The sequence below is a fragment of the Neltuma alba genome, unplaced genomic scaffold (assembly GCF_004799145.2).
Source record: "Neltuma alba isolate B1F8T4 unplaced genomic scaffold, ASM479914v2 tig00012957_pilon, whole genome shotgun sequence".
NCBI classification, from domain to species: domain Eukaryota; kingdom Viridiplantae; phylum Streptophyta; class Magnoliopsida; order Fabales; family Fabaceae; genus Neltuma; species Neltuma alba.
The window spans coordinates 400,241-421,333 of record NW_021637317.1 but is presented as its reverse complement, the minus strand read 5'-3'; the positions used below and the strand labels follow the sequence as shown (position 1 = coordinate 421,333).

The window sequence follows — 21,093 nt, the reverse complement described above, 5'->3', positions numbered from 1 at the left end:
GACTCAATTCTTGAGTTGGTTTTGGTCGTAAATATAAAGCTCATTTCTTATATTTATCAATTTTCTCTCAATTATTCTTATGGATACTCTCTCAACCATAATTAAGTAAAAGAGGGAGAAAAAGTATTAAGAAAAATGATTATGGTGTTTTAGGAAAAATATGTCATTTTTCTTATAATTAACTAACTTACCTAATTTTCTTAATCTAATCAAATTAATTAAATAGATTTTATATTAAGAACTGAAAGACTAATATGTTTTGCATTTCGGTTTTTTATTCATGATTGTCACGATGTGTTCGAATCTTGGTTGGGCTTGTGAGTTCGAATCAGAAGCATAGCCAGAAGTCTTCCAAAGAACAGAAAATGAAGTCACAGATTAACTTATAGGGGTAAACAAGGCGTGATGTTAATTTTGTTCTTTGTCATCATTGATCTTCAATTGTCAAGATCACTGGATAATTCAGAAAGATTCGATTGGATAATTTTATATTATATTTTACAGACTTTTCTTACCATAAAAGTTGAAAAATTTAGCTGCGGATCGCTTTTAAGTTGGCACTAAAATCATTTGCCTTCTGCTTTATGTCAAAATCTTCTCTTGCTTATTTTCTTTTTAACAGTGTCGTCAACACAAAATGATTTGCAATCAATTTATTTACTGTAGAACGGGATTTGATTGTTGACCACGAAAAGGAATGGGATTTCATGGGGTGATTTTTTCCCGTTTAAAATTAATTTGTGGATAAAAAAGTGCATCACTTTATGGCTAGAACCGCAAAAATCTTCCCTTTCAAGAATTATCTTTCTTAAAATAGGTATAGATCCCCATTATATCATGCTTTGAATGACTTCTAAAGAATTTAAATGCAAGCATCTGAGTTGGAATTCTGACTAATTTTGTCAATCCGCATTAACAGAAAAGTGATTTTTTTTCCTTTTTCTTTTTGGCCATCAAGAGTGTATGTTTTACATATCAGCGAAGTGAGTTACATCACAGCTGAACTGACTGGTTTAACTTTAGTTGGGAACTTCTTTAAAAATATTTTAAATAAAAAAATAATAATAATTTTCAAAATTTCTTAATCCTAAAGGAAAAACCAAGTTGAGCAAAATTCAACCTCTCGGCCAACTTAATTGATTTAAGCAAGTTAAAAAGAAATATTATTATTTTAGAAAATAAACATAACTATGTAAAAAGCGATTGAGAGATTGTTCAGAATAAATTATTTGTAAAAAGAAAAAAAAGGGGGGGGGGAATGTGAGGTGAAAATGAGTTTAACGGCTGTAGATGCGGGTGAAGAACTTTAGGCGGATGGAATGGGTCTCATAATAATTAAGAAGGGAATTGAGGTAGGCATGTTCCTTGGATCGGTGGTATATTACTTAGGTACTGTTTGATAAGGACGTGTTATATAGTAGAGTCTTGAGAATAATAAGGTCAAAAAGGTAATCAAACTAGTTTCATTAGCCATTTGTCCCCACCCGGATTCATATTTGTCTTGCTTGCTCGAATCACATCCAGCACACCCATTCACAGTCATTTCAATTATTGAGTTCCAAACTCCTATTTAAGTCACTCTTAATTATTGCTCCTAGCTAGCTCCCTCTTATTTTCAATTATTTCTTTCCTTTTTATTTTTTTATCAAACGTCCCTGCCCTCCCTTTGTCCCTTTCTTTTTCCCACGCTTCATAATTTGTGTCTTTTGCTAAGCTCCTCAGGTCAAGCTTATGAATAATTTTCATCAGACTTTCTTTTTTTTCTTTTTTCTTTTTTGCTTTTTCGCCCCCAAATCTCCATTCCACTAGCTTTTTTGACCCAGAGAAAATTGACTCACTTTGCGTGCCCATGCCTAAATATATAATGCCCCCACAAAATCAAGAAAATTAATGTTCCAAATAGAGTTCAAAATCACGGGACTCAGTTGCAACTTACAATGCTGCAAATTGTAATCTCCACTTTGTTGAACAATAAAGTCACGGTTCTTTTAGTGAATATAAAGTTACAATTTCTTTTAAGAAATACCCATATTTTATTTTAGTTCTTGTTTAGCATTCTTATCCGTTTCTGAAAAAAGAAGCTTGCGTATTTATTGATTGTTAGTCAACGGCGTATTTCTATATTTATTATGTACTGTTGAAAAAGGGAAATATTATATCATAACCAAACGACTCCATTTTTCTCTAAATATATCCTTTGATGGCTTACAAAAAAAAAATACAGTTTAGTTCTTGCAAAGCAATCTGAGGGGGGGGGAAATTAAAACCAATGCGTCAAGAGGTTTCAGGCTTGGAAAATAAATTAGTCGAAATTATTTTTTTAAAAATAAAGTTAAATCGTAAATAATATTTGAATATTTAATTTAAAAGGGCCCAAGATGGGAAAAGTGAAAGGAGAGAGAATCTGGTGGGGTTGGGTTAGGGCTGGATAGTGGGCCCAGTAGCCGAATGTAGTTGGGTAAAATCCAAGGACTTCATTTAAGGTGGGCCTATCACCTACCTTGTGAGTAGGCCCATGGTGGGCCCACTTTCGAGGTCGGCCTACGGTCAATGGTCACATCATCGCACGCTTGCGTCTGCGCGAATCATTACGCCATTACCAAATTAAATTCTCACATGTGGCGTTCGTCCATTGGATCATCCCCATACTCATGAAGCTGTGTCAGAGTCAGATGCGCGCGCCCACACATGAACATGGGGTGGTGAATTTGCCTTCCCATTCCTTTGTTTGCATTAGCGTCGCCAAACATTTTCTAAATTATATCATGCTGTTTTTTTAAAACACATTTAAAATTGAACTTAAAATTAATAATTATTAAAAATTCATCCGCGGCTTGTTTAACAACTAATTATTAAGCACCACAAATGATTAAATAAAAGTATGGAAAAAAGGACATGCTTGGGAGCTGGCATGATAGGCAGAGAGGAAGAAAGTGAGGAAATGAAAATAATGGGCCATACTGGTTTCGCTTTATATTGATAATTAGAGGTTAGTTGTGACCAACAAAGCTTTCATTCTTAGGAAATTGTGCATACTCAAAGAGTTCCATGTCATTTATACCGTGGCCAGTAGAAAAATGACAAATCACACCTCATGGGTCCCACAAGAAAACACTCTATGATTTGTTATTTTTGTACTGGCGAGAGTACAAGTAAGGTGGAACTCTCGTAGTATACAAAAATTTCTCATTCAAAGAATATGGAATATTTAGAAGTGGTACCACAAACTCAGAGAATCCCCCCAATATAAGAATGTGATTCTTTAATTACAACTTGATAAGTTTATGATTTCTTTTCAGATAACTGTATAGATTCTAAACTGAATCCGACGCCGATTAAGTTATTTTTTTGGCAGAAAAATCCATTAAATTAATTATTAAAATGATCTAGTTTATTTGTCGCCTGAATTTACTAATTTTCATTTTAAAAACTAAATAATAAAATTACTAGCAACGGCATATAAATCCAGCCATCATCATAATTGTCCTTCATGTTAATTTAGCTTTGGATCGTCCGTATTTTTGGTCAATATTTAATTAGGGAGATTTTTTTGGGCCATCGTTGAGACTGAACAGACCAATTAGCCAGAAAACCAACACTCGGGGATCATTATGGGCGTTTAGGCCCAGCCCAGTTACTGCTGGCTATGATGGCTAGTTTTTGGTATCACGCCCACTAGTTCACCACATTCAATTCGGCATAAATTTCATTTATTTTGTAGTTGAAAAACTTTCATTAACATAAAATTCATATCCCACACAGAGATTTTTCAAAGATGAAATCTACAAAATTTACGGGCTAAACGGATTTAGTGGTTTAGCTGAGATTTTTTAACAATGATTTTCAGAAAATGAAACAATTACGACAGATTTTAAAAAAATAACACTTCATCTTGTGTTCACTTCAAGAGAAAAAAAAAAAACGCAGCAGAATGGGAAAAGAAAGAGATGCTGTGCTTTCGTGTTCATTTCGTCGTTTTTTTTTTTTTTTGCCGAAAATTTCATCATCTTGTGATTTGCACCTTTGGGTCCTTGCATGAGTTTATTTTGCTGTATGGGGCCCTAAATGTTTTTTTCTTTGTGGGGATACAAACCCTATTCGAAATTTCAGTTTCACGCGCTATCCACGCGTGTGCGTCGTCATCCCCGTTGCCCTTTATTCCTCAACAACAATCCTCTTCCTGCGCAGAGCTTTGTCAGACGCATATGGCCACCGAAGTATTACGAAATTTGTGCCCGTCTAGCGACCCGACTACCCGGTTCATACGCTTCGTTCCAGAAGCTTCGCCTTCTTCTTCAGCATTACCATCACCATCCAGCTGAAACGGGTCAGTATCGATGCCTCACTCTCTATCCCCTTTTCCTGTCAAGAACTGTTCGGCTTTAGACTGTGAACGTGGAATCCTTGTGCATCTAGCGATTGCATGTATAGATATGTGTGCTTCTGTATAAGAAAGCGAACTTAGATAAAGACCAGTGTGCTTAATTTCTATTTCGTTTGAGTCTGATTGATTTGCAATTTGTTTTGTGCAAGCGAAATTGTGGTGTTGTATACTCTGCTGACTTGCTGATAATTACGTCATTTCTTCCTAATTGATTGCAAAAATTGGTCTCTTCGGGTAAGAAACTCTTAAAATATAGGACTCGAGATTTTGAAACAGTTGACAATTAATACTCTTAATATGGCGGAGAATCGGGCTGCTGTTTCTTTTACCTGTATCGTGTTATAAATAGCTAACTCGGTGATGCAGACTGGTCTGAACTGTGTTATCTTGCGTAGTTCCATAACATAAAACTGATTCATACGTTTAGTGATTTCTGTTCATAACGCTGTCAATTTCTGGTCAGTTTGGTGTTTTTTATCCTAGGCTGATCTTTTTGTTGTTAGATTCCTTTTATTTATTTATCTATTCATTTTAACCAAAGGGTGACGGCAAGCTGGTGTTAAAATGTCTTTTGACTTTTAATGAATCAGGACATTCCATGATTCAATCATATTTCTTTTTATTCACTACCGTATCTGAGGGACCATTTGATTTGCATAGTGATTAAAATATTTTGCTTTCAAGAATACGCATGTTTGTACACAAGATTTTGTAACCGTAATGACCGTTCAAGAATGAAAGGTCTAAGGGATTCTTTGGTCTTCCCTTCACGTGTTCTGCGAATAAAGCAGTTTCCCTTCATGCTAGGTTCCCTTTTTGTGTTTGGCATTGAAAAGTTCTTGAAGATACACTAATAATATTTCTATCTTAATTATGTTTATGTTGGCTATTCAACATTTTAAGCATACTAGATACTCTTCGGAGGTTGATGACCTTACGAGGGTTAACTGACTATTGGCTAAGGCAATACTCAACTTATATGCGTTTGGCATTTTTAACTTTTTTCTTTGTTGCTAACAGTTTCTAAACCATGGGCGATGCTATTGATTTGACTGGTGACGGAGGTGTCATAAAGACCATTGTGAAAAGCAGCAAAATTGATGCTGAACGTCCAACTGAAGATTTTCCTCTTGTTGATGGTATGTTTGTTCTGCCCGTGTTACTATAGTAGTAGTAATATATGGACTACGGTAGTAGAGAATTTTAGCTAAGACAATTTATTCTAGAAAATCAGGACCTTGATCTTTATTCTTCTGTTGTATACATCTTCCAAATTGGCTGTCCGCTTTTAGGTGCAGTTGAGTTCATCCTGTGCTTTCGATAGATAAACTCTCTTATTTCCTGTTGGTAAGAAATTGTGCGTTAGTCTTGATCAAAGCTTATCATATTGATTGTCCCTTTTTTTCCTGGAGTAAATATCCGTAAATCCATTCTGTCCCTTATAACTAAAATGCTTGCCTTTAACAATTAACACGTTGTCTCCTTATTCACCAAGATATACTGATCTGTAATTGAAGTTGGGCTTTCTTCAAGGGAGTGATCTTGGTTCATGGAAAGGATGCATTTTTGCTTTGACGCTGACAGTCAAATTACATTAAAAAGCCAAGGATTAGGATCTTTTGTTAGGGTTGAGCTATATCAAATTTTGATGCTGAAAGTTATATTTGTTACTGAGAGAAATAAATCTTGGGTAAGAAAAATGTTGTGTCAGAGGTCTTCAAGTGTAGTCAGTATCTTCAAACATTATGCCATGGGTTCCCTGCATTTCAGGGAAAATTTGGAGATTGATGGATTAGGGTTTTGCAGGTGGAACTTTTTTAGGATCTGAGGCCAAGATAACAAAAGGAAGGCATAGACTGCAGATATCGGATTAAAAGGAATAAGCCCAGTAATAGCAGTGCAAAGTAGTGCTCTGAAAACATAATAAAGTGATCCATAGTGATGCTAATGACATAATTAACCAAGGATAATCTAGGCATCGCGCAGTGCTCAGAAAACAAACTTCATAATCCTTCAAAATTCAATCTAAAACAATTGGTAAAGCCAAAATAAAGTGATATTGTCATCTAAATAGTTTAGCAAATTTGCAATTTTGATACTACAAAGTTAGAGTTGGCAAATTTTGGAATTAAAAGTCCATTGCCTAGTCTGATCACTATAGACACTACGACTTGCTTACTACAATTGAATCCTGAAAATTCAAAAATAAACTTAAGTTCCTAGGATTAGTTATCCACAAGAACCAGAAACCATGCAATTGGATTTTAAGGAATTATTTGGTGGAAAATTCGAACCTGGTCATGGGCATTATGACCATAACTGTTGGATATGGTGTTCCCATATTCTTTCCATAAAAAAACCATTTAGCTGAGCGTGCTAATCTTATTCTGCTTGATTATTTGTTTGTCTGGGTCAGTTCATTATGAAGGAACACTTGCTGATACTGGTGAAGTATTTGATACCACACACGAGGATAACACAGTGTTCACTTTTGAGCTTGGAAAGGGCAGTGTTATCAAGGCTTGGGACATTGCAGTGAAGACCATGAAGGTCAAACGGCACTTTTCCACCCAAAATTTTTATGATGCTGTATTTAACTAGTTGGAGTTTTCATCTCATTTTTTATTGCTGTCTTCATTAGGTTGGAGAAATTGCAAAAATTACTTGCAGGCCAGAATATGCATATGGCAGTGCAGGATCTCCACCAGATATCCCCCCAGAGTACTCTGTCTACTCTATCCACCTAGCATTTTGTTTGGAAACACAATTGTTTAATATAAGTAAAATTGCTTGAGTAGCATATAATAAGCCATTTATTAGGATCGTTTTATTCAAAATTTCATCAATTACCGTGAATCTTGAACCCCCCCCCCCCAAAAAAAAAAAAGTTAACGGTAACCTGTGCCATGCCGTGGACCAAAACATTATACGTTTCTTTCAGCTTTTCTTCCTGAAGTTTCTAATCGTTTCCAGGAATAATAAAAGATGAATAAGATGTAGGCATAAGTGATGATTGTGCCATCAGTTTTTAAAATGCGTTTAATTTCCTTTCCGTTCCACTTTCCTTGTAGTTAGAAGAATTTAGTGAATGCGGATTAATACTTGTTCTTGTATTTCTTTCCATGTCACAGTGCGACACTTGTTTTTGAAGTTGAGCTAGTGGCTTGTAGGCCCCGGAAGGGTTCCAGTCTGGGAAGTGTTTCTGACGAGAGGGCTAGGCTAGAGTAAGTCAGAAATTACGCACTTTCCTAATTTCTTTTATCTGTGCATCATCGGTAGCAGAAGCTAATCAATGTTCACTTGAAATGTATATTTTTACTGGACGGGACCATGATTTTCTGCTGTGACTGTTTGTCAGAGAGCTGAAGAAGCAGAGAGAGATTGCTGCTGCAGCCAAAGAGGAGGAGAAAAGGAAGAGAGAGGAAGCAAAAGCTGCAGCTGCTGCTCGTGTGCAAGCCAAGTTAGAGGCCAAGAAAGGTCAAGGAAAGGGTAAAGCCAAAGCAAAGTAGGGACTCATGAAAAGCGTCCTACATTGATTTGATATTTATGATGATAATTGAAAAGCTGTGATGTCCTGCCCTTGGGTCCATTCTAATTCAAGGGATGAATAAAATTCTAGACTGAATTCAGTTACTCATTGTTGTGATTATACTATACTATGTATGGTGCCTTTATAACGGAATGAAGAGGACGCAAAAGGCATCAGATAGTTAATGTCTTTCCTCCTCGTGTGATGACGTCGTTGTTGGCGCTTGTTAACGATGTCAGGTATATCCGTATATGCTTATGAGGGGCTGGAATACTATTGTTGGCCATGATTACAGAGAAGCCAATGCATGTAGTAATATGTTTGTCAGATTTGCTCATGATATTAATGTCAACTTTTTATAATTTACCTATTCTCCCGGCTCCCAGAGCCTGTAGGAGGCTTCTGGAGTTGGACTATGACAGGGTTCAATGCTATCCGCTTGTGCGGGCAAAGAAAAATGTTTTCGGGAACTGTTTGAGGTTTTTCGGCCGGCGGTGAGGCGAATTGGAACTTACAAAGTAGACAAATTTAGTTGTTATTTTTTGTTTGATATCAATTTATTTGGCATTTTTAATTAATCTTTCGTGTGTTTCCCGACGGTGAAAATTTCAATCTCGTCTTTATTAGCGAGCGACGGGGTGGGACAGGCTTCTTTTTTAATTTATTTAATATTTTGAAATGTTGGTTTATTTAGTTAAAAACCATTTTTCAAAGCAAAATACATCTCGGGACAAATTACATGTTTTAGACGAAAGTCTTATATTACGAATCATAGAAAGCCTTGACCGGAGGTAAAGTCATTTATACTTTACACAAAAATGTTTCGTTTCGTTGCGACTCTCACAGATTCGGTGGAGTCCAAACTCCAAAGTTTAACCTTGAGCCTCTCAATAAACGAGGACCAGAACCATCCAGATAGTAGATAGCGCATGTAATCATGAATTAACCCCACTTAACGGTAGAATAAAGAAACTGGAGGGAATTGAAAAGAAAAAAGAAGCGCGAGAAAATTCCTCATTCAAAAATAAAATGGTATGTGTGCATAAAAATTTATCAGGTTATTCTCATCAATAAAATTTTTGATAAAGACTTTTCCACATTTTTCTCAAAAAAATTTAAAAAACAAAGCAATCCATACCAACTGCATCTAACTGGTTCCCCCACCCCCCCCCCCCCCCACCATACATCTAACCGGGGTTGAATGATGATGAGAGGGCGGATAAGCTATTAATTTTAGAGGGTCAAAGAAACTGAGCAATCTCAAACAAAAGAAGTCATTTAGTTGTTACACTGTATTCTACTATTACTCATTGCCTATGTGGATTTGTCAAGGTAGTTACACCAATAGTAGTCATAAACCACTGGTTTTGCAGCAAAAGCGTATGTTAAAGTTGACTGTATCAACATATTCGTAAAAAAGAACGTGTATTCAAACCATGTCCGAAGCATCAACTTCATTCTGTTCACTTTCATGCCACGTAGATCCTGCTCTGAATTTACATACAGGACATGTTCCTTGTTGCCGCAGCCATGGGTCGATGCAATTGGCATGAAACTTCAAAGAACATAAACCAGGTTTAAGCATCAGAATTAGAGAACAAATTATGAATAGTAATCTCAGCATATCCACAGGATTTGCTCAATTTCTCAAGAGAGTAGTGCAATAATGTTAACAAGACTGCCCTAACAGAACACGTCGACCTAAAAACATCACTAAAGCTGAGCAGTGCAATCGCATGTGCATGGAGATCATAGCATTCCCGAACGGGTCTAGTAAACAAATGAATGCTTTATAAAACAGAATATGACTGTAAAACTTAAAAAACAAAGAAGATAATATGACTGACTCAGCATGTGATGGAACAACTTAAGTTATTGACCGAAAATGGGAATGCCAGGAATAAACTAATAATCACTTCATCAGGTCCAGTCCATTTTAGACTCTTCAATGGTGAAAGCATGTTTTGCTCTACTTCAAACAGTTTAAAGCAACTTGATTTTGTTTTCTCATCTTCAAACTGACTCGGATGATAGCTTGCAGACAGATAAAGAAAACATAAAATAAAATGGTAACCAGAAGGGTGTGCTGAAAAAATTATGCATAGAAGCTATGACAGTGTGAACCTGATGTAAGCAGGGCAAGCTACGGAGTAGATCCCCAACGTTAACTTGCTCCAAACATACACTGCAGGTCAGCTCATCATCAGAGGCTTTTGTACTACCAACTGCATTTGATGTATCATGCTTCTTCTGCCATAAAAGAAGATATTAAGTTGATCTATAATTGCCTACTAACAGCTCAGAAAATGAAAAACTTGCCAATGAAAGTGTGGTAAAATGCAGTACACGTTTTATGCGCAGGCTATGAACTTTATTATATAAATTCTCTTCCAGGGAATATAAAAATTGATACCCAAAAAAAAAATTCTTTTTGAGAGAATTAAGCATTTCAAATGGGATGATAATTTAAAAAAAGAAAAAAAGTGTAGATTCTAACACATCTATCTAGCACCAAAGTAAAGGAATTTAACCTTAAAATAAGGGATAGTGTGTGATATGGGAAACAAATGCAGAAGAACGACGCCTCGGAGAATCACTGATCTTTTAACAAGTAGAGTAATTCATTTGATCTTTTGGCCAATGAAAAAGGATCAATGATCTTTGGGTTACCTCGGCAAAAGTGGAAGATGAGGTCTGCTGCATTGAGGATTTCCTGCTGTAAACAGAAGCAGTTTCTTGTCAGATAATCAGCATTCAGTACCATAATTCCAGAAGTACGTACTCTGGCAATTCACAAAACATGGAGTATATTCCCTTTTTTTTTTTAATCAGTTTTAAACAATTCTCTAAGTTTACCCCGCCTATTCTTCTATTAAAGCACTAAACAGTCAGTATGCATATAGAAATGCAACTCAATGGCCAAACCCAAAAAGTAATATGATTCTAGAATTCATCAATGTAGCATATGATGTCCTTCAATCGATGTAAGAATAAACAGAAGATTTCTCACATTATTCACCTTTACATTTATAGCTAAAAATATGCAATGCAACTATTGTAGCAACATATTGAAAATACACGTTAGCTAGAAATATTTGAAATATATGTACGGAAAATTTGGACATGCCTTTCCTGGCAAGGAAACTATCATTTTTAAAAAAAATTCTAATCAGATAAGTGGTTCTATAATTGAAGATAACTCATAAAATTTTAAAATTAGTAAGAATGTAACGACTGATCTGACTGACTACGTACTTTTGGAGGCCAGAACCCTTGTATTTGTGAACAGGAAGAGCATTTATCTCTTCATCAGTCATAGAAGGTGCAGGCGGAGCATTATCTGAATCCAGCGCTCTTAAAGTTTCATAATCTGAAAATAAAAACGAAAAAAAAAGGCACATGAACAAAATATCTAACATTTCTAAATACAAAACATTACAATAGAGAAATTTTTTTTAAGTACTAGCACAATAGGAATTCTATCATAGATAAAACTACAAAACCTAAATCATCAAACTCCCGATCAAGAAGTGCAAGCTGAAGTCTTAGGCCTTGTAGACGTCCTCGGGTGGTAAGTGCCATTGATGGTGGCATATGTAACCGTACTTCAGTGTGCCCAAGAAGTCCACCACTGCCTGCTCCTGCATGGGCATGAGCCTCAGCTTGAAGCTGCTGACAAGTTGCGTACATCCTCAACATTGTAGCCATTAAGAAGACAGCTAGCACTAGCCAAAGCTACAAACATATATCAGTACAGCAGCTCAAATCAATTTAATAATTTTAAATTCATCTATTCATATAAAAAAGAATGCATTCCTCAGAGTGTTATCATTTGGCAGGATGGCCATACCAGAAAATTTGGTGACATCTGGTGAGAGTTCAGTATCATGAATAGCAGAAGAACTGAAAGAAACAAATTGTAAGATATACATGACACATCAAATCACATATAAATAAAATATCTACAAAAATAATACAGTGATATTTTGAAAGTACCTGTGACAAGAAAAGTAAGTGAATTGGAATTAGTAGGTCGTGCTGCATGAACACGCTGAAGAAGAAACAAAATCAATTCAATCCTTGGTTAACACTGCTCAATAACTACACACAAACTACTTTAATTTTATTCATGACACAAAACAGAGCATATCGTTATAGGTGTTACACCAAGACACAAATTACATACCAATGCATGCCTCTCAGGAATAAATCCAGGAAATCCGCTTTCTATGTCTGCTCTTGTTCCTCTCAAAACAAAGCTCATGACTCTGCTTAGGAAACGTGAATTGAGACTCCACCGTTAACTGGAACAGATTATATACAATACTTCAGAAAATCAGATAATCATAGTCAGAAAACAATACTCAATTGCAAATACATGCTCAAGTGAAAAGTTCAACATAATTCACAAAAACGATACTAGGATATCATATCAAAATATAGTGCCTCTAGCATTCTTTCAGGATCACCCCCTCAATATCTTGTAAATATCGAAGTCTAGAGAATTCACTTCATTCCAGTCTTGATCTCAATATTGAGTTAAATGAATTATATATCAGTACATCAATGCAGACTAAACTATAGTTCACTTCTAGACCTGGGCCCAGGTCCACAAACCCATCACAGTCATATATTAACTTACGCTAACACATCCTTAGAAATTTTCCATATGTAAATAAGGGACTTTCATGCACGCGTTTGTTACAACTGAATCCACTACGAACTATGAAATATGTGACCTCTTTCCATCTTATTTTTAAACAAGTGGCCTTTCCCCAATTCTGGGTTGAGTATCATGCACGTTCCAAGATGTTAGTTCTAACATTGTTCAGGAAATGGTCATTAATGGCACATATCACAATCGTAGCGCCACACAAAAGCATGAAATGAGGACAGCATTGACCTCTTGTGCTCTTGATATGTTTAAGTAGTGCTAAATCATCAAATATAAATTAGTCCAAAGATGAATCAAAAGAATCCCCAGCAGTAGCCTACGCAAAATCACTTAAATTAGTTCTATTGTCCCCCTATTTATATGCAACATGAGCTATAGCTACACAAAACTAACTTGTGTAAGGCAGCTCCATATACATTGCAACACTTCGCATGTGGTATGGCTGAGAGCTGTAGCATTGAGCAACGAGTTATATGGTTCAAACAAATGAGTTCTGCCACTTAAAACCAGAATGGATCCTCTTTTTTTTTTTTAAATGCCGATATAATCCTATCATGTTTGAGTCTTGGAGACAGATAGACATAGGGTAAGAGGCCCAATAATAAAATTCAAAGAGAGATTGTATGCAACTCACACCTCTTAGTTTATCTTCTTTCGACATGGTAGTATCATAATATCTGACATGATATTGTCATGTTGATGCCAGAAAATGAAGAGGTACAAATTCCACAAATACATTTAAAACGAAGGCAACCCAATACTACTTGATAATAATCTCAAAGCACAACTTCCAACAAGACTCATGAAATTTAGATCTATTCCCTTATCTCTCCAGAACTTGACAGGTCCAGAACTAGAAGTTACAATAAGACACAATCACTGATGGTGTCAATCATAAACCACTTAGGCAAGACAAACACAATGGAAGTTGGAATCATAATGAATAACTTATATCGTTGCAACTTCGTTGGCTATAGTTTTCAGAAAGACCACACTCCTACAACATATTTCTGCATCTGATGCAGCATTTTTAGGGAAATTGTATTGTACCTGCTGCAATTATAATGGTTAATACAACACCTACTTTGACAGAATCAGGTGAGAGATATAGATCCCTCTTCTATAATGTTGGAGTCACTCTGACACACTCCACCCATTTAAAAATGATCATCAGCCAAATCCAGTTATGAATTGCATGATTTGCTGCTCCAAAGTGAGTTTTCCCCCACAATAATCAAATATCACAATCTTGATACCAAATCACGTCAATAATCACAAAAACAAATTTGTTAACGCAGTACGCTGATGGCCGTGTCCATGAAAAAATGTCCACCATTTCTTTTATCGATGCTCGTTGCGTAGATTGAATACGCGTATTTCTACGCCCACACTCAAAGAAATACTATAAATAATTAATCACTCGAGTATTTCCCAGGGCCATTCAGTCCGTCATATATTCTTGCTTATAACATTGCATCAACTTCAGATCGTCCAAAATATCAAAAGAAAAATAAAAAGTATCAGATCATCCGTATAATCAAAACAAAGAAACCCCAATTTCAAAATCACGTTCGTCGACTCAACATTTTGAAGAAATTACGACAAAAAATAATACCAGAAAAGTACAGCAAGCATTTGTTTACGAGGGGAAACCGATTCAATGCTTCGTGAAAGCTTCAGTGATGATCTGAGAGAGACACTTACAAAATTAGATTACGTATTCCAGCAGGCTCAGGTGATCAGAAACTGCGTTGCCACCAGGACGACGCGTTCGATGTTCGCTGTGGTTTTGGACAATATAATTAATAATAAGAACAGTACTGACAATAATAATATTATTTTAAAACTTATATATGCGTTCGGCAGCATTCGCTTCATCTGATTTTTCTTTCACTACCCACCCCATTTTGGCCACGTGGCTTTTCTCTTTTTGAATTTACATGGCTGAAAATTGATGAAAAAAATGTTCAAAAATTTCTCATTTGGAAGGTGAGTTGCGCGTGATTAAAGAAAAATTTTATTCAATAAATTTTAGATATCTTTGCACAATTAATTTTGTAATCTTTTTGACGAATTTTTTCAATTAGCGTGGCTGAAAAAAAATTAAACTTAATATGAATATGACATTTTCCTTGAAATAAAAAACTGAAAATAAATTGACTAATATTTAAATCTCTTGAATTAATATAAGAAACAATACATGTAATCAAATGTAAAGATGCATCCAACACCCCAATCTTTTTTAAGAATAGTGACTGCAACTAAAAAAAATAATATCAAAATGTTGAATGCACCAAAAAAGCCAAAACAATAAGATCAAAGTGCCAAATGCACCTTTGCCCTCTAATCAAAATGGGGAAATATATAATATGTTTTTATTTTGAAATTTGTGCCTTTTTAGTTCATGACTTCATTCTATATGAATCAATTAATCATTTTTTCCATTCTTTTTTTTTTTTACTTCTAACATGCTACTACATTTAGTCTTTAATATAGCAGTTAATTGACTAATTTGAATATATTAAAAAATTAATTAAGTTAATTATTTGTAATAAACAGATGTTGTCTTATCTGAAATAACCTTACAAATGATATGTATTAGTTACAATTACTATTTGATAAAAATTTTAATATATGTAACTACTACAAGGACTATTTTAAAAAAATAAATATAAAAAATAAAATAAATTGAAGTCTTATATATACTCCTCCGATCCTTAATATAAGACCCATTTAACTAATTTGATTATATTAAGGAAGTTAGGTAAGTTAGTTAATTATAAGAAAAGTGACACATTTTTCCTAAAACACCATAATCATCTTTCTTAATACCCTCTCTCCCTCTTCTACTTGATTATGGTTGAGGGAGTATCCATAAGGGTAATTTAGAGAAAATTGATAAATATGATAAATGGGTCTTATATTTAGGACAAAAACCAACTCAAGAATTGGGTCCTATATTAAGGACCGGAGGAGTATATTTTTTGTTAAAGCATATGTATCCTTCTATTGGAGGTAATCCTATTCGAGATACTGTTAGGTGCTAAACGTGGACACCTCTCTTAGTAAAGATTCAAACCTTAGTTCGTCACGTTATGAAGGACTAGTCTTTTTTATTAGACCCAATCTTGTTGGTAAAACTTTTGATGCACTTGCTAAGATGGGCCTCTCCCAGCATTCTTTTTTTGACATATGTCCATAGAGTTTGAAGGCTTTCGTGGATACGGATCATGTGGGGAGGTATTAGTTTTATTTTGCGGGCTTCTTTTCTTACACAAAAACTGGAGGCAGTACAATAATACAAAACAGCATATTAGTCAAGGGCTTAAAGTTATTAACAGAATCAAACATACAACCTTGCACTTCCAAAAATTTCCAAACAACCTGATGAGATGACGGGCTTCTTCCTCTTCTTGTGTTTTTAAAGGCCAACAAAATGAAACCGACACCAAAGAGAACCTAAACTTATCATTAATGATTGAAAAATTGGTCAGTTTACAAACCCATACGAAGCCCATTATATACTACTACAGCGTGGCGATGCTATAAACCTAAATAAATAGTACTCCTCCGGTCCTAATTATAAGACCCAATTGACTTATTTGAGGAGATTAAGGAAGTAAGTTAAGTTAGTTATTTATAATAAATAAGTGTTGTTATTCCTAAAATATCCTTGCTAATTAAGTATATTGGCTAAAACTATCATTATTAGAAGGATTATCTTGGAAAAAAATGCATAAATATAAGAGAGAAAATGGATTGGGTCTTATAATTAGGACCAAATAAAAAGTCAAATTGGGTCTTATAATAAGGACCGGAGGAGTATTACTTTCGTTGCTAAATATAAGAGTTAAACAAGATATTTATTTTAAAAAATATAAGGCTTCAATTAAATTGGTCTTCCAAATTTATAACTCTTTTTTCATATTATCCATATTAATTACACATAACAAAAGAATTTCTATTAAAGGGTGTTTAAAATTCATGTGGTTAGAAATGGTATTGTAAAAAATTTTAGGAAAAATTAATCTTCCACTCATTTGACTTTTAAATCACTTGTAATTCAATCCCTCAATTATAACCCATTATGACTAAGTTACTCAACTTTTAACTTATTCACAACTTAGCCTCTTGTTTTTTTTTTGTTTTTTTTCCATCATAATCCTTATCATCTATTACTTAGTTATTACTCATCTCATGTGGCTCCAACTCAGTTCCACATGGCTTCTTCACAATAAAATTTAAACAAAATAATGAAAGACTAGAGAGCACGGAATGGGGTTCCAATGCTGGTGAATGGCAATGTCAATGGGTTTCTTAGCAGTCCTTCACGTTCTTCGCTGGTGATGCCCATTTAGCATCTGTGGTCTGTGATGTGGATGATGCATTGGTGTTAGTGATTGAACATGAACTGGGGGAGACTTCATATCTCCTAGTTGCGGCTGGATTGCACGGAGTATTTCATAGATGAACTCTCCTCACAAATACTCCTCCATCATCTTCTTAGCAAATCTCATAGATAAGGGATGCAAGTTCGGACCCTACTCTTCCGAAAACGCTTTGATCAGATCAGAGCCGATTTCTCTTCTCCATTGATTTTCCTTCATTTGTGCTTCGCCTCGTCTTCCTTCAAGCCAACGTACTCGCACAGCTCTCTTCTTCACGGCCTCCTCCGTCTGAAGCAAGTCGGAGTTAATCTTAGCGATTTTGCCGGCGAACTCCTATGTGAGCAGAATCACTCGGTTCTTCATTATTTAGTTTAAATCTTATAAAATAATTACGTGGAGCTGAAGCACACAAGATGAGTAATGATTGAGTAATAGGTGATAAGGATAATAATGTAAGAGAAATAAAAAGATAAAAAATTAACTTACAAATGAGTCAAAAGTTGAAGAATTGAGTTATAGTTAAAAGATTAAGTTATAAAAGTTGAAGAATTTAAAAAATAATTTTTTTCAAAATTTTAACACATATTTAATATAAATAATTAACTCAATTAATTTTTTTAATATTAAAAAAAGAGAGGAGTTAGAAGAGAAAAGAGGACTTTCTCTTTGAAACAAATGGGCATATTCCCTCTATGGAAACACAAATATGCCATAGCATAAGATCCCTCCCTTTCCACCTTTTCCTAATTTCCTTAGTAAAGGTTAAAGCATGTGTCCGACTTCGTCCTTTTCCACTTTTTCCCCAGCGCCTCAGCCTTCAGCCAACACTGATTGATGAATCCGAGTCAGAGAGAGACTAGAATGGACACTGGCATAAACACACAGCACTAACTCCAATCAATATATAAAATATCAAATTACTATGGGCTTTATGTGAATGGATAATTATATGTAGCTTGAGTCAAATGCGTCTTGATTGGCACCTACTACCAGCTGATACACAGGAATGGTGGAGCCGAATCAACGTGCAAGTGTGCCCCACTTGGTTCCTGACTTTTATATCATATTTCTCTTATTCTTAATATAAAATCTAATTATTAAGTTGATTTTGATCATAAATATAAGATCTATCTCTCATATTTATTATTTTTTTCTTAAATTACTCCTATAGATACTTCCTCAATCATAATCAAGTAAAAGAGAGAAGGAAGATATTAAGGAAGATGGTTGTGATGTTTTATGAAAAACATGTCATATTTTTTATAATTAACTAATTTATCTAGTTTTCTTAATCTAATTAAATTAATAAATATATTTTGTATTAAAAACCGGAGGAATAGTTGCTACTTTCAAGTAACTTAACTCATAGGTGCAGCCATAAACATCATCTGTTCATTGAGAGAGCACAGGGAAAGTAGACAATAGATTGCTATGATTTTGGTATAAGATTATATATATACTCTCAACAACAAATTTTTAATCAACTTGAAACATGACCTGAAGCTATAGCTACAGAAAATACAAATGTTGTGATGACTATGGTGAGAAGTCCCCTTTCCCCTTCCTTGCCACCACAAAAGCCAATATACAGTACGGGGTTTTCTCCCAGTTTTGCTGCTTCGTTTCTGCTCTCTGACACATACAAAAAAAATCAAGCCCTTTACAATTCAGTACATATCTCGAATTGCTTAACCCTGTTACAGTGCTTTTCGTCCCGCTTAGACCCAATTCCCTTGTGCACTTTCACCACCATGCTTGAATCTAGACTAAAACCCTATGTTTTACCTTCTGAAGAACAGAGCTAGTGATAGTTTGGACCATGTTTAGAAGATAAAAATGGGGATTCAGTGTTTTGAATATATAACAAAACAGTCAATTGAACCAGTTGATGAACCCCGAAACAAAGTTCTGACTTTTTTCTTCTTCTTGGTTTTCCCTCTGTTATGTTACCAAGGTCTGGTTCCGCCGTTGCCATCCAGAGACCAGGTTCTTCGGGAGCGCATTGTGGTATTCACGATGGGACGAGAACGAGAGATATTACTCCTGAAGGTTCGAGGTTCTGGGGAAGAAGAAGAAGAAGATGAAGAAGAAGCGGAGAATTGAGCTCGAGCTCCAGGGCTGAAGCAACCAAAAAGATTGCGAAACATTTTGCGGAATCCTCCACCTCCACTACTGTCTCTTCCTCGACTCTCTGTCGTCGTCGACCAAGTCACCCTCCTCGGTTCGCCGCCGTTTCCAAGGCCACCGTCCATTTCTGTGTACACAACAGGAAGCTCACGATCAGAAGAGCTTCTTCTCCCACCGGCGAACCTGCCCACCGCGAAGCCACCACCAGGAAGCCTCCAAATGGTCAATCCCACGTTGTCATCGTCGTTCCAAGAGAGAGAATGCCCGGAAACAGGACCATTAACGTTCTGCGTATCTGCCGGGAGTTCCTGCCGGCAAACAGGGCACGTATTCCGGAGAGCGAGCCACGGCAAGATGCATTCCGAATGGTAAATGTGCCTGCAAGGCAATTCACGAGCAGTTGTGCCCAATTCAAAAGGCTCCATACAGACGGCGCAGTGTGATTCCGTCGCAAGATGGCTCTCGTGAATCTCGATCGTCGGCAATGAATCTATAGCGGCTTTGGAAACCGGAGGTGGCTCGTATCGCGAAATACCGTTCATTTCTATCTGAGAAAGCTGTTCCAGAAGCCTGTCAATTCCAGATCCCAGAAGAATCTCTGACATGTTAGGAGGCAGAGGCCGGAGACCGGAGCCAGGGCCGTCTTCGTAGTAAAGCTCGAACCCGCGCCCATGTCCACCGCCGGAATCATGACTCGCCCGGTTAGGAGATCCACGGAGCACGACAACCGGATTAACCATAGAAATATCGCCACCGCTCCGACGAGCCCTCCTCAAAGCAGGACGCAGAGTGCGTCCAGAATTCTGGTGGTTGTTGCCGATCATATACATAGAAGCCGCCGGGAACCTCCGCGGCCGCGAATCCACAATGGATGCAGGCCGAGGCATTTGCTCAATCTCCTCCACGAATCCACTGTCGCAGTCGGGACACACCACCACGTCCTGCCTCCGGACCCTCACAAACCGACTGCATCTGTAACACCAATAAGAAGATGCCCCCGCAGACATCTCTGGATCCCACAATATTCACAAAACTTAAAGATATTCTCAATCCTCCTTCAGATAGAGCCCCAAACTTCAAGCTCACACAGTATCCAATCCAATTCCCAACCAGATTCACGAAAAGAAAAAAAAGTGTCAAACTTGGAGCCCCAAATGAATTTTTCTTCTTCAGAACGAAAACCCCATCAGAAATCTCAAGCTCATGAAGCCATGGGGGTCCCCTTAGAGGAAGAGAGAGGGAGAGAGAGATAAGGATGGGGAAAGGGGACCGTATGGACTCTGGGGGCAAAATGAAGAGGAAGGGGACGAGGGAGGGAGAGAGAGTAATCTGTCGCGTGGAGAAGCTTAACAGCTCAAAGGGTGAGGCATCGAGTGTTGGAATGACGATGTAGGAATGAGGTGGCGACGTTTTAATCAATCATCAATCGTTGTTGTTGTGTCGGGTTTCTTATTTTGGTGTGAAAATTGGGAACTTCTTTTAATAGGAATAAAGGTTGCAACCAACTGCAGATTTCGGTAGCTTTTGCTGTGTAGAAGAAAACAAGAAAAAGGGGTAAAAAGGAATAATAAGAGGGAAAAAAGAGCTAATTTTAGTAAAAATAAAACGGAGCACGCGCCAAAACACAAGCACGCGGTGTGAACAGAGAGGGGCTCCTCATGAATGATTTTCAAAGACGTGGCCTACCTTCCTGTTCGACACTTCATCATTTGGTCGCCCCGCTTTCTCATGCTCCGTTTCTTGCTTCCTCTCTGTTTTTTATCTTTTATTTTTGGGTGTGACAATCTGCTTCTTTCTCTCCCCTCAAAAAAACAAAAACGTATTTAATTATTTTATATAATTAAGTTAAAAATTCATCAATGGATGTTCAATCCTTCAGTCACAATGAACAAAATTCAGCTTCAGCTCCACGCTCTCAGATGCACTTCCATTCAGTCTGAATTAATGAGAAAATGAGAAAACAGTAATTGATGAGTTAGTTTTTTTTGCT

The 21,093-nt window shown here is 36.4% G+C and overlaps 3 protein-coding genes across 7 annotated transcripts; 1 reads left to right on the top strand and 2 right to left on the bottom strand.

Annotated features, from left to right (window-relative positions):
• Positions 1 to 4,182: 4,182 nt before the first annotated feature.
• LOC114732925 (peptidyl-prolyl cis-trans isomerase FKBP20-1) lies at positions 4,183 to 8,279 on the top strand. Its single transcript, XM_028920313.1, has 6 exons — positions 4,183 to 4,327; positions 5,405 to 5,523; positions 6,801 to 6,934; positions 7,026 to 7,105; positions 7,516 to 7,608; positions 7,743 to 8,279. The coding sequence occupies exons 2-6, from the start codon at positions 5,415 to 5,417 to the stop codon at positions 7,891 to 7,893; spliced, it is 567 nt and encodes a 188-aa protein (XP_028776146.1). The 5' UTR covers positions 4,183 to 4,327; positions 5,405 to 5,414; the 3' UTR covers positions 7,894 to 8,279.
• An 865-nt stretch (positions 8,280 to 9,144) lies between these two features.
• LOC114732977 (E3 ubiquitin-protein ligase SDIR1) lies at positions 9,145 to 14,394 on the bottom strand. Of its 5 annotated transcripts, none has more exons than XM_028920396.1 (9): positions 14,293 to 14,394; positions 12,100 to 12,217; positions 11,910 to 11,964; positions 11,764 to 11,816; positions 11,417 to 11,648; positions 11,169 to 11,283; positions 10,584 to 10,626; positions 10,038 to 10,160; positions 9,145 to 9,468 (listed from the first exon to the last, which is right to left on the bottom strand). In XM_028920396.1, exons 2-9 carry the CDS (start codon positions 12,175 to 12,177, stop codon positions 9,343 to 9,345), a joined length of 825 nt encoding a protein of 274 aa, XP_028776229.1. In that variant the 5' UTR covers positions 12,178 to 12,217; positions 14,293 to 14,394; the 3' UTR covers positions 9,145 to 9,342. The 5 variants fall into 5 exon arrangements, with proteins under 5 accessions (XP_028776229.1, XP_028776225.1, XP_028776228.1 ...); XM_028920392.1 differs by having other exon boundaries at positions 10,038 to 10,163; positions 10,584 to 10,629; positions 14,293 to 14,393; XM_028920395.1 differs by having other exon boundaries at positions 10,584 to 10,629; positions 14,293 to 14,393.
• A 3,997-nt stretch (positions 14,395 to 18,391) lies between these two features.
• On the bottom strand, positions 18,392 to 20,522 carry LOC114732935 (probable E3 ubiquitin-protein ligase RHC2A). Its single transcript, XM_028920331.1, has one exon. The coding sequence runs from the start codon at positions 20,108 to 20,110 to the stop codon at positions 18,923 to 18,925; it is 1,188 nt and encodes a 395-aa protein (XP_028776164.1). The 5' UTR covers positions 20,111 to 20,522; the 3' UTR covers positions 18,392 to 18,922.
• Between the last annotated feature and the right edge of the window lie 571 nt (positions 20,523 to 21,093).

What these genes read in the sequence shown, in the direction of transcription:
- LOC114732925 (XM_028920313.1), top strand. Translation starts at nt 5,415, where the DNA reads ATGGGCGATGCTATTGATTTGACTGGTGACGGAGGTGTCATAAAGACC. An exon ending in CCACCAGATATCCCCCCAGA is followed by an intron (nt 7,106 to 7,515) that starts GTACTCTGTCTA and finishes TCCATGTCACAG; the next exon opens with TGCGACACTTGTTTTTGAAG. An exon ending in GACGAGAGGGCTAGGCTAGA is followed by an intron (nt 7,609 to 7,742) that starts GTAAGTCAGAAA and finishes ACTGTTTGTCAG; the next exon opens with AGAGCTGAAGAAGCAGAGAG.
- LOC114732977 (XM_028920392.1), bottom strand. Translation starts at nt 12,177, where the DNA reads ATGAGCTTTGTTTTGAGAGGAACAAGAGCAGACATAGAAAGCGGATTT. An exon ending in TTCCTGAGAGGCATGCATTG is followed by an intron (nt 11,965 to 12,099) that starts GTATGTAATTTG and finishes TTTCTTCTTCAG; the next exon opens with CGTGTTCATGCAGCACGACC. An exon ending in AAGGGTTCTGGCCTCCAAAA is followed by an intron (nt 10,630 to 11,168) that starts GTACGTAGTCAG and finishes TTCTGTTTACAG; the next exon opens with CAGGAAATCCTCAATGCAGC.
- LOC114732935 (XM_028920331.1), bottom strand. Translation starts at nt 20,110, where the DNA reads ATGTCTGCGGGGGCATCTTCTTATTGGTGTTACAGATGCAGTCGGTTT.